At 40.3% G+C, this 11,549-nt stretch overlaps 2 protein-coding genes across 2 annotated transcripts; both read left to right on the forward strand.

Annotated features, from left to right (window-relative positions):
• Positions 1–24: 24 nt before the first annotated feature.
• LOC122013960 (senescence-induced receptor-like serine/threonine-protein kinase) lies at positions 25–3,460 on the forward strand. The gene is made up of 5 exons (XM_042570167.1): positions 25–606; positions 685–823; positions 916–987; positions 3,160–3,218; positions 3,318–3,460. The coding sequence occupies exons 1-5, from the start codon at positions 255–257 to the stop codon at positions 3,458–3,460; spliced, it is 765 nt and encodes a 254-aa protein (XP_042426101.1). The 5' UTR covers positions 25–254.
• Positions 3,461–7,408: 3,948 nt separating this feature from the next.
• LOC122013962 (probable LRR receptor-like protein kinase At1g51890) lies at positions 7,409–8,843 on the forward strand. Its single transcript, XM_042570168.1, has 6 exons — positions 7,409–7,475; positions 7,559–7,665; positions 7,743–7,869; positions 7,992–8,057; positions 8,133–8,322; positions 8,420–8,843. Exons 1-6 carry the CDS (start codon positions 7,409–7,411, stop codon positions 8,841–8,843), a joined length of 981 nt encoding a protein of 326 aa, XP_042426102.1.
• The last annotated feature ends 2,706 nt before the right edge of the window (positions 8,844–11,549 follow it).

Raw genomic sequence — 11,549 nt, forward strand, 5'->3', positions numbered from 1 at the left:
ATGGAATTCCTTTCATCTCTGGTTTAGATCTGAGGCCTCTTTCAAACTCTCTTTATCCTCAAGTCAACTCCTCCACCACTTTGGTCAACTTGGATAGATTCTATGTGGGGAATTCTAATTCGATCAGGTACCCTGCTGACCGATATGATCGCTTATGGTTCTTCATTGACACCCCACCTTCATGGAGTGTGACATCGACCGACTCGAGCGTCCAAAACCAGGTGCATGATCAGTTTCAGCCACCACAGGAAGTCATGCAGATTGCAGCATACCCTAGCAGCTCCACCACACTTCAACTCAGCTTGGCACCCGATCCAGGAGACCTAACTGAGTTCTATACGGTCCTCTACTTCTGCGAGCTCCAGCTGAACGCCTCGAGGCAGTTCTTGATCTACCTCAATGGAGCCCTGCTGAACGACGGCAGGCCTTTGGCTCCAACCTACCTCCTCTCTGACGTCGTTTTCAATGCTGATCCAAGTTTAGGGTTTGGTGAGTGCAATATAACTCTTGTTGAAACAGGAAGCTCCATGCTTCCACCTATCATAAATGCCATTGAAGTCTTCACAGCAATGAGAAATGCAAATGTGGCAACCAATGGCCAAGATGGTAATACAACGACAGCAAAAAATTAATAACAGCTAATTTATATAATAAAATTATAAATAACAAGATTTTATTTTTCAGTGGATGCAATGTTGGCAATCAAAGGGTGGTACCAGGTGAGAAGAAACTGGATGGGTGATCCATGCTCTCCACAAGCATATACTTGGGTTGGACTGAATTGTACACAGAATAACTCTGGTGTTCCGATGATCACTGCAGTGTGAGTTCCTTCAATTTTGCAGAGAAGTAGATCATGAATGATTTGAAAGTTGACTTGAGGACTAATGATTCTTTAGATTCAATTTTTTGCAGCAATATGTCATACAGTGGATTGGCAGGTGTAATAACCGCATCCTTTGCCAACCTAAGTGCACTGCAATACTTGTAAGTGTTATTTCTCACTGAAATTTCCAAAAGAGAAACATCCTTTATTGATGCGGGAGGGGATCCTAATCTAAATCTTTTATTTTTATTTTTAATTAGTTATTCATTAATTAAGTTTAATTTATTTTTTAATTATATTAATTTTTTTTTCTAAATTTTAGGAAACTAAGTATTACTAGTTAATTTATCCTAAATCTTAGGGAATAAGTCTTGGTTATTTTTTTCATTTAGATTTTTTTAGGATTCTATGCTTAGATGATGTTTAGAACAAATTATTTTGATATTGAATCAATTGATTTCATTTAAGTCACGTTATGACTACATCTCTTTTTCTTTATGCTCTTGATTTAATAATAAGTTTAAGTCTAATTTCGGCTATTCATTTTTTTGTATTATTTCTCTTGTTTTCTTATTAATCCCTCTATATGAGGAAGCTTAGCACCATGATCATAATATCCAAGATATAATGATGATTGAGGATTTGACAATCCATATCACCATCGTACTATTTATCGGGAACACCGTGGTCAAGAAGAACGATATGGGGATTTTGATTTTCGAGTTGATATTCTTGATTTTTTTTGGCACATTACAAGTGGAATGCTTCATTGATTGGACCAACAAAGTAGAGAGAATTTTTTTGTATAAGGAAGTACCTAATCATGTCAAAATAAAATTGGTCGTTATCAAGTTCAAAGGCTGAGCCTCAGCATGATGGGAGCAACTCTATCGATCATGAGAGAGACAAGGTAAATCCAAAATCACCGATTGGAAAAAATTAAAAAAAAACGGATGAGAATCTACTTTCTTCCCTTTAGCTACGCACAAATATTATTTCAACGACTTCATACATTGAGGCAAGGGCTAGAATCGTCGACGACTATACAGAGGACTTCTATCAACTTATTTCTAGGAACAATCTATCTGAGACTAAGGAGCATACTACAATGCGATATTTAGGGGTATTATGATAGCCTTTACAAGATTCCTTGATCTCCACTCACTTTGGACTATTTCAGAGGCTTATCAATGAGCCGACTATTGAAAAATAGTTAAATCGAAGACAAACAAATATGAGCGATCAAAACAATCAAGTGGTTCACCCTCGGGAGTTGTACCCTTCCTAGCAGCAGCCACAAAGTAACCCTAAGACCTCTATCAATTGTTTTCGATGTGGTGAATAAGGGCATCGAGCTTCAAATTGTAAAAGATCCTTAAATAATAATAAAAATAAAACCCTGCTGGTTCAGAAGACATGGAGGATGAACCCGAATAGATTGATGAGCGAATTTATGGCGATGATATCGATGATGAGATTGTTGGTACCTCGTGGTAGTTTTGATGTGATCAACCAAGTCAGGTTTCCTATTAGTGTTTAACCCTTATTTCTAAGTGTACAGGAGCTTAGGAACATAGGAAGTCGAGCGGAAAAACTAATGGGAAGGATGACATGGGAAGGGAGCCACGGGCTCGGTGCATCCGAGGGACGAGGTGCCGCTAAGACTACACCGGTGGACGAGAAGGACGTGCATGATGTTTGGGGGATGAGAAGTTGGAGCGGAAGCCTGCTCGAGGAGAAGGCCGAAAATTGGGTTCAGGTGAGACCTATTTCAGTTGGCCAAAATCACTCAGGCGATCAGAGCAGCGAAAGAGCTAAAATGGAGCTGCTGGAGGTGCCTTCAACAAGAGTTAAAGGCACCTCCACGACCTTCAATAGGAGTTGAAGGCACCTCCGTGACCTTCAGGCAAAAGGTGTCTTCAGTTGGGCTGAAGACGCCTTCAACCAGCCATGGAAGGCGCCTTCAACCAAGCAGATTTTACCATTAGCAGTGGATAAACTTTTATTCACTGCACCTCGCTAGAGGCGCCTTCCAGCTCTGTGGAAGGCCCCTTCCAACTATGGATAAAATTTTTCAGGGGCTATAAAAAGTCCCCTGGACCTAGAAAATAGGTAACAACTGCTGTATTCATCTCCTAACTATTTTCTGAGCTTTCAACGAGTGTAAGAGACTTCTTTGCCTTCAAAGAAGGAGATCTTTAGTGCATTTACTTGCCTTGGATTAACAACCTCTCCGGTTGTAACAAAGTAACTCTTTTGGCCTCTTTTTTTAGGTTGTTCATTTATTTTATTTTTTTATCTGAGTTAAAAGTTGAGGAAGTTTTTTTTAACAGCCAGTTCACCTCCCCTCCCTCCGGCCTACTTGTGCCAACAGAGATTCTTTATGAAGATGGTCATAAAACTCTTGTCATACGCAAGAGTCTACTGGTCCCTAAGGAATAACCATAAGATAATTGGCTGAGAACTAATATCTTTCACACAACTTGCATAGTTACAGATAAAGTTTGCAAGATGATTATTGATAGTGGAAGCTGTGAAAATATTGTATTTGAAGAAGTTGTGCACAAGCTTCAATTGAAGACGGATAGTCATCCAAAACCCTACAAGTTGTCATGGCTGAGCAAAGGGAGATGATAATCATAGATAGACGGTGGCTTTTAATTTTTTCTATTGGCAGCAAGTATTACGATCGAGCATGGTGTGATGTGTGTCAATGGATGCATGTCATGTATTGTTGGCATGACCTTGACAATATGATTGTAGCGTCATCTACGATGGATGGAAGAACACCTACACTCTTACTATTAAAGGGAGGAATATCGTATTGACTCCTCGACGAGAAGGAACCTCTTCAAATTTGGTAACTAATAACTCTACACTACTTTCTATGTTTAGATTTTTGAACGAGATGAAGCACGAAGACATGATCTATGGTTTGCTTCCTTACGATAGCAATGTAATAAACCTAGACTTGGATCTACCAACTGAGGTGCAACAACTCCTATTCAACTTTGCTGATTTGATGGTCGAAGACCTTTCTCCGGGACTTCCCCTTATGAGAGACATTCAACACCATATTGACCTCATTCTAGGGTTAAGCTTACCTAATCGGTCGGTATACTGTCTTAGCCCTAAGGATGCCGAAGAACTACAATGACAAGTTGTGGAGCTATTGAGACGAGGCTTTATTCATGAGAGTATGATCCCTTGTGTAGTCCCTGCCCTACTCGTGCTAAAGAAAGATGGTTCGTGGTGTATGTGTTGATAGCAAAGCCATCAAAAAATCACGGTGAGTATAGATTTCTAATTCCTCGCTTAGATGACATGTTGGATCAACTTTTTGGTTCTAAGAACTTCTCCAAGATCAATCTTACGAGTGGATACCACTAAATTCGAATCAAGCTCGAAGATGAATGAAAGACCACCTTCAAGATATAACATAGGTTGTACGAGTGGATGGTCATGTATTCCAGACTGTCCAATGCACCCAACACATTTATGAGATTCATGCATTAGGTCTTGTGACCTTTCATGGGAAGATTCATGGCTGTATACTTTGACGACATCCTCATTTATAGTCTGACACAAGCTTTGCACCTTGACCATCTTTGAACTATCGTTGAGAAGCTAAAGGCAAAACACTTGTTTGTCAATAATAGGAAGTGTTTTTTCTTCATGACCTTAGTTTCCTTTCTTGGATTTTTAGTATCTACTGATGGTGTTTGTACATACCCATCAAATATAAACATAATTTTACAATAGCTGCAGCCAAAAATTATTCACGATATGTGAAGTTTTCATGGATTGACCTCTTTCTACTGCCGATTCATCTAGAATTTTAGCGTCTTGATTACTCCTATCATTGAGTGTCTCAAGGGGTGCGAGTTCAAGTGGACTAAAGCTGTTACGATAGTTTTCAACTGGTGAAGCAAAAGATGACCGAAGCACCCATTCTAGCGCTTCCAGATTTTGACAAACTATTAGAAGTAAATTGTGACACATCTAGCATTAACATTGGTGGTGTTTTAAGTCAATCAGGATACTCTATTACCTTTTTTAGTGAGAAACTATTCGGTGCCAAGAAAAATTACTCTACATATGACTTGGAATTCTTTGCTACTATGCAATCCTTGAAGCATTGATGTCATTATCTCCTGCAGAATGAATTATCTTGTTCACTAATCATGAGGCTTTGAAGTGCATCAACGATCAATACAAGCTGAGTAATCGATACATCAAGTAGGTAAACTACTTGCAAGAGTTCACCTTCATACTGAAGCATCAATCTGGGAGTCTTAATCATGTTGCAGATGCTCTAAGCCGTTGTTCTTCCTTGCTTACTATTATGCCTGCTTTAGATCTTTCTCATATATGTATGTTGTTAATCCCTCCTTCGGCAAGATATTTCAGGAGGTAACTAATAGGTTTCACAATGATTTTATTATGCACAATGGTTATCTATTTTATGGACTACGATTATGCATTCCAGACTGTTCCTTAAGGGAGCACATTATCAGTGAATTATATAACGAAGAATACTTTGGCCGAGATAAGATATTAACCATCATCTCTTCCGACTTCTATTAGTCCAAACTAACTAGTGACGTAGCTCATTTCGTGGACTATTACTTTATCTGTCAACAATCTAAGGGAACCCTCACCAATGCTGGTTTGTATACTTGCTTACCAATTCCCAAAGCCCCTTGGTGCGAGGTTAGCATGGATTTCGTATTGGCTAGTTGTGGTGGAGATTCTCCAAGATGACTTACTTTGTGGCGTCCAAAAAAACTATGGATGTTGATCGGATTGCTACCCTCTTCTTGAAAAAGATTGTGCATTTACATGGTATTTCTCAAACTATTACTTCATATCGTGATACTAAATTTGTTAGTCAATTTTGGAAGACTTTATGGAGAAAGCTAGGGACGAGAAGCTAAACTTTAGCAGCTCCTATCATCCTCAAACGGATGGTCAGACCGAGGTAGTGAACCAAAACTTGGAAAATCTTCTGAGATGTCTCATAGGAACCAAATTGAAGCAATGAGATCTGGTTTTACCTCAAGCAGAATTCGCATACAACATATCAAAGAACAAGATCACTAGTTTGAGTCCTTTTATTGTTTATAGACGAAACTCATTCGAGGTACTGGATTTAGTTCTTATTTCATGTCTAGGATAAGCTAACTCCAAGGATGAGGAGATGACTGAGTATCTTTGGGTCATTCATGAGCAGGTTAAGCAAGCTATTTAGGAAAACAACATTGAGTACAAGTTTAGGGCAGATAGACATCGATGTTAAGTTCTTTTAACGTTGGTGATATGGCTTGGGTTGTATTAACTCGTGACTGTTTTACTGTGGGTGAATAGAACAAGTTCAAAGATCGGAAGATTGGACGTTGCAAGATACTAGAAAAGATTAATAGCGATGCCTACAGGTTGCGATTTCCTAGTTATTTAAAAACTTTTGATGTTTTTAATGTGAAACATCTAAGTCATTGTGTTGGGGAGCCGGATACACCCACTCTAAACTCAAGGACGAGTACTCTTCAATTCCGAACTACTGATGTAGGAGGGAATCCAAAGTATTTAAATTTGCATATTTTAGATTTATAATTATTTATCTGTTAATTAAGTTTAGTTTGTTTTCTCCTTAATTATATTTAATTTTTGTCTTAAATCTTAAGGAACTAAGTCCTGTTAATTAATTTATTCTAAATCTTAGGGAATAAATCTAGTTAGTTATTTTTTCGTTTAAATTTTTTTGAGAGCTATATAAACGTTTAAGATAAGTTATTTTGATATTTGATCAATTAGTTTTGCTTGAGTCATGTTATGACTACATCTTTTTTCCTTTGTGCTCTTAATTTTATAATAGGTTTAAGCCTAATTCAACTATTCCTTTTGTTGTGTTATTTCTCTCTTATTTTCTTATTAATTCTTCTATAACTTCACGTCCCAGAATAATATACATACTCTGCTCATCGTCATTTATCGACCTCATTAATGAGTTTCTGATAACATTTTATAGGGATTTGTCTCATAACAACTTAACGGGATCGATACCTGATGGTCTGGGGTATTTGCCATCTCTCAGAGTCTTGTAAGTATTATTTAGTCAGTATTTATATATTTATATGTTGCCTAATGCAAGCTCATGAAGTGAAAAATAAATGAAGTAATTTTGTTATTTGGCTACATGCAGAGATTTGACAGAAAACCAACTTAGTGGAGTCATTCCTTCTGTTCTTCTTGAGAAATCTAAGAATGGTTCTATTACTTTGAGGTTGATCCTCATCTTGAAAACTATACTCGTTTCTTCCATGATAAATGCAACAACTTGTTCTTATTATGATAAATGCAAAATTTTGGTAATGGCAGAACTGAAGGCAACATTTGTCTTGGTGGAGATTCTTGCGAGCCTAAGAAGAAGAAGAAGAAGAATTATTTAGCAATTATCGTCATTGCTTCTGTAGTTGCTGCTATGTGTGGGTGCTTGGCGGCAATTATCCTTCTCTGCATACTGAAAAAGAGAAAAGGTTAGTCTTGTTGCAGAACAAGGTTACTGATTCAGAATTCATCATCATGAATTGTGGAATAGTACTTTTTAACTCTGCAGCAAAACGCACCATCAAAGAGCTCCAAATTGGAGGCAAATATCAACTTGAAAATCGAAAATTCACGTACAAGGAACTGGAGTTCATTACTGATAACTTTAGCAAGATCATTGAAAAGGAGGGTTTGGAATTGTTTACTATGGCCATTTGGAAGATGCTACTGAAGTTGCTGTCAAGTTGCTGACCAAATCATCTTCACAAGGAAAAGAAGATTTTCTTTCTGAGGTAACTGATCCTAGTTGAATTGTATACACACGAATCCGAAAAGTGGCCACTTAAACAATTTCATCTTCCAAATCCAGGCTGAACATTTGACAAGGGTTCATCACAAGAATTTGGTTTCTTTGGTGGGCTATTGCATGGATGAAGATCATTTGGCACTCGTATGCGAATTTATGCCCAAGGGAAACCTTAAAGAATACCTCAAAGGTTCTGAACTCACGAACCACTTCTGCTGCTGAAAATTTATATCAAACATAAAATTATTCTCATTGCATCCTCTCGATTGGTCTGTGAAGGTACTAACTAGCTCTTATCATATATTTCAACAGCTAGTCAAACTGAGACGCCTTTGAAATGGGAACAACGTCTCCGAATTGCCATTGATGCCGCACAAGGTTGACACTAAATTACCATAGCTTGTTCCTGTGTTACTTAATAATTAATGAACATACATGTTTCACGTGTGTCAGGACTTGAGTATCTGCACACCGGATGCAAACCTCCACTTGTTCATAGAGACGTGAAGACCGCTAACATACTCTTGAACGAAAGACTAGAAGCGAAAATAGCCGATTTTGGACTATCCAAGCGTTTCCAAGATGACAACACCGGCCACACATCCACAAGGATTGTTGGCACTATCGGATACCTTGATCCAGAGTATCTCACATCAGTTTATTCAGTTCATCTATTTGATGCCGACATTGCTATTACATGTTTAAATCCACCAAAGCCTTACGGAATTCTACTTGTCTAGGTACTATGTCAATAACCAACTCAGCCGGAAGAGCGATGTGTATAGCTTTGGAGTGGTTCTTTTGGAACTCATCACTGGAAAATCTCCCATATTTAGTGATCTTGAAGACATTCACATAGTTCAATGGGTTAAAGAAAGGCTTGCCAATGGAAACATAGAGGATGTTATTGACACAATCATATGCGAAGAGGGAGTCCTGAATTCATCTTGGAAGGTGGCCAATGTCGCATTGGCAAGCACTACACACACTTCGAGTACGAGGCCAACGATGACTGAAGTGGTGATGGAGCTAAAGGAGTGCTTGGCAATGTACACTGATGGTGATAAGATGTTGAAGCATGGAAGCAGTGAGGTGGATCCGAAACTCTTGGAATTTCATCATGTCGGAAGCATTTCTGATGCTGAAGGCCCTTCGGCTCGTTGATTTGTCGCACTTACATTGACTGATTGTCGAAATTGATTTCTAGTTTTGGATTTACAAATTTGAATAGCTTCCATTCATCAATTGTGTTACCTTACTTAGACATTATGTACATAAATTGTGATGGTAAACTTTGTTGGAAATTTAAATGAAAAATTAAATCTAGATATATGGATCAAAATTGACAAATTTTGTTCATCCAACTTGAAAGGTTTAAGTACCTTTTGGATGGGTCAATCTCATTTATTGATTTCTAAAGGATGACATCTAATAAAGAAATAGTATGTCTCTTAGGAAAGGATGCAATCTATATCATCCAATTCAAAATAGATGGATGAGATCTAATTGAACCAAGATGTTTTTATACGTACCCTCCATTTAGTATAAATAAGACCATTCACATTTTCATTTGAATCACTCAATTCATTTAAACAAAGTAAACATTGTATTCCATACTTACATTAGAGAGTTCGAGAAGCTTCTTCGGTTCAGAGGTCTTGCGATTTACAGTGATGCTATCGCAAGATAAAATCGTTGCATCTTGGGAAATGATTATTGTGTTCCGTAAACATCATGTGTGGGGTAAATTTATCTTAAAGAGATAGAGTCGAACTCTAGTCTCGACTTCGCCAAAATGATGTTACACCTCATTATGGTCGCGCTCAAATTGCACCACAACCAATTCAACAAACTTGGATTGGTGATGACATTGAATAGGCTTGATCGATGTTTCTTCTTGCAAAGGTGCTTTTGCCGTTGGAATGATAACAAGAAGAAAATAGAAGAAGAAGAAGACGGATGAGAGTTATAAGTTCCGATATATATATACTTTTATGATTGCGTTATATTAATTAAATCATAAAAGTAATTAATTTCAACATTCTAGTAAATACTCATATTTGACTTATAATACAAGTCTTCTTGAATATTGCATCCAATCTTCTTGAGAAATATCGAACCATTTATATTCTTGAGAATTGCCATGCTCTTTAGATTCTGGATAAGTGCTTTATTTCTAATACTCTCCCTTTATGACTCTTGATCCTATCTGAGCATTGAGTCGGTGGACACTGGAGATATGGCGCTCTTCGTTATCTTCGACTGGTGATGTGGATCTCCGGTGAACTTGTAAAGAAGCCGAACCGGGAGGGATTTCCCGGCGACGACCCTCCGTCGACGCTCAATTCAGGCAGTGAGGAAAAAGAGGAACAAGGTAACGCTACTGTGGCTACAATGATCAGAATCGCATACCTCCGTCGAAGTATAGGGGTCCTTATATAGGACCTTAGGGAGGCGCGGACACGCTTTTCGATGCATGCACGCTTCCCCAAACATACCTCAGTAGGGTTGTGTTAGAAAAGCATGTTTGACGCCATTCCGCAATCGTCCGAGCATATCCCTGACGTGACGATGGAAACTTCCACCGTACGATGCTCTGTTCGCTCCGGCCGCCGACCATGCTGTTTGTTGGCGGCAGGTGTCTCGAGAATGATGTTACCAGCTGTCCCTTTTGTCCCTTTGCGCCTCTTGTATGTTCCCGGGCCGAGCGGACTGCCCGCTCGGCGCTCATGGCCTCCGGGAATGCGCATACCTCGGACCGGGCGGGGAAGCCCTGCTCATGTGCTCGAATGGGATTGCACCTTATTGTCCCGTGGCTCTGCCGAGATGCTTGTCCGCTCGGCCCAGAGGCTCTTTTACCTTGAGCATCGGAAACCCGACTCTTAGTCGGGTTGTCTTTTGTCCGGCCTGGGAGACCCCTGGCCAGATGTTCGGTCGGCCGGATGATCGATCAGCCCTCTGTTCGCTCGGCACGACCTTGGGGTTGACCCTCTTGACCATTGACCTCCACGTGTCGTTGACCTCCCGCCAACGAGGGTCCCCCGTCCTTACCATCGATCACATGCCTCCCCCTCAAGTCTAGTCGAAGGAGACGCTAAGTCCGACTGACTGGACTATCGGTCTGGCGACATGCCGCTCGGCCATTCTGTATCTGATGAGAAGGCCGCTCGGCCTAGAACCCACTGACACTTGAAGAGTTCAACATGCCGGTGGATGTCTTGCCGACCCAACGTCGGTCAACGCCGATGTCCTCCGAATTTCCTTGGAACTCGTGCAAATTCCCGCCATTAAGGCCGAGCACACGCCCTCACCTGCGTAATGGCGGTCATTAAATGCACCCAATGGGGTGATGCCATGTGGCCAGGCGGCCGTCATCGCCTGCTCGGGCTGTCAGACTCGATGTGACCCCTGGCGCTTTGAATTCAACGGGCAGATGCGTTCCTCGGATCCCGTGCCCTGGATCGGGCGGTCTCTGCGGCTCGAGCCCAACCTTTATAAGGCCGCTTCCTCTTCTTCCGCTGCTTTAATTCGCTCTATCGCACCCATGCTTTTGAAGGTTACCGCTTCGTTCTCCGGCGAGCCCATTCTCGACATTCCGGCCCTTCGCTCTCTTCTCCAGCCGTCTTCTTTTCTGTAAGAACTCTTTGCTCACTCCCTTTTTGTTTTCTTCATGCTTTTTCTTTGCATTCCGGTGGTGTCTGCGCATCGCAGGCACTGTTTCGTTCATTTTCTCCATTGCCTTCTGTTTTCCCTTTGTCTTGCACCCCGGTGGCAATGACTAGTTCTTCTGCCCCTTCTCCCGGTCTTTGGTATCAAACCATGGAGAGTAGGTTTGATTCGGGAGACGCCTTCAAATTACTTAACACCTAT

The sequence above is a fragment of the Zingiber officinale genome, chromosome 8B (assembly GCF_018446385.1).
Source record: "Zingiber officinale cultivar Zhangliang chromosome 8B, Zo_v1.1, whole genome shotgun sequence".
Classification (NCBI taxonomy): domain Eukaryota; kingdom Viridiplantae; phylum Streptophyta; class Magnoliopsida; order Zingiberales; family Zingiberaceae; genus Zingiber; species Zingiber officinale.

Excerpts from the sequence above, each read along its gene's own strand:
- LOC122013960 (XM_042570167.1), top strand. The coding sequence starts at position 255 with ATGCAGATTGCAGCATACCCTAGCAGCTCCACCACACTTCAACTCAGC. Across the intron at positions 824-915 it reads GTTCCGATGATCACTGCAGT|CAATATGTCATACAGTGGAT; the intron begins GTGAGTTCCTTC and ends AATTTTTTGCAG. Across the intron at positions 3,219-3,317 it reads AGAGATTCTTTATGAAGATG|TTACAGATAAAGTTTGCAAG; the intron begins GTCATAAAACTC and ends CAACTTGCATAG.
- LOC122013962 (XM_042570168.1), top strand. The coding sequence starts at position 7,409 with ATGAATTGTGGAATAGTACTTTTTAACTCTGCAGCAAAACGCACCATC. Across the intron at positions 7,666-7,742 it reads AAGAAGATTTTCTTTCTGAG|GCTGAACATTTGACAAGGGT; the intron begins GTAACTGATCCT and ends TTCCAAATCCAG. Across the intron at positions 8,323-8,419 it reads ATCGGATACCTTGATCCAGA|GTACTATGTCAATAACCAAC; the intron begins GTATCTCACATC and ends CTACTTGTCTAG.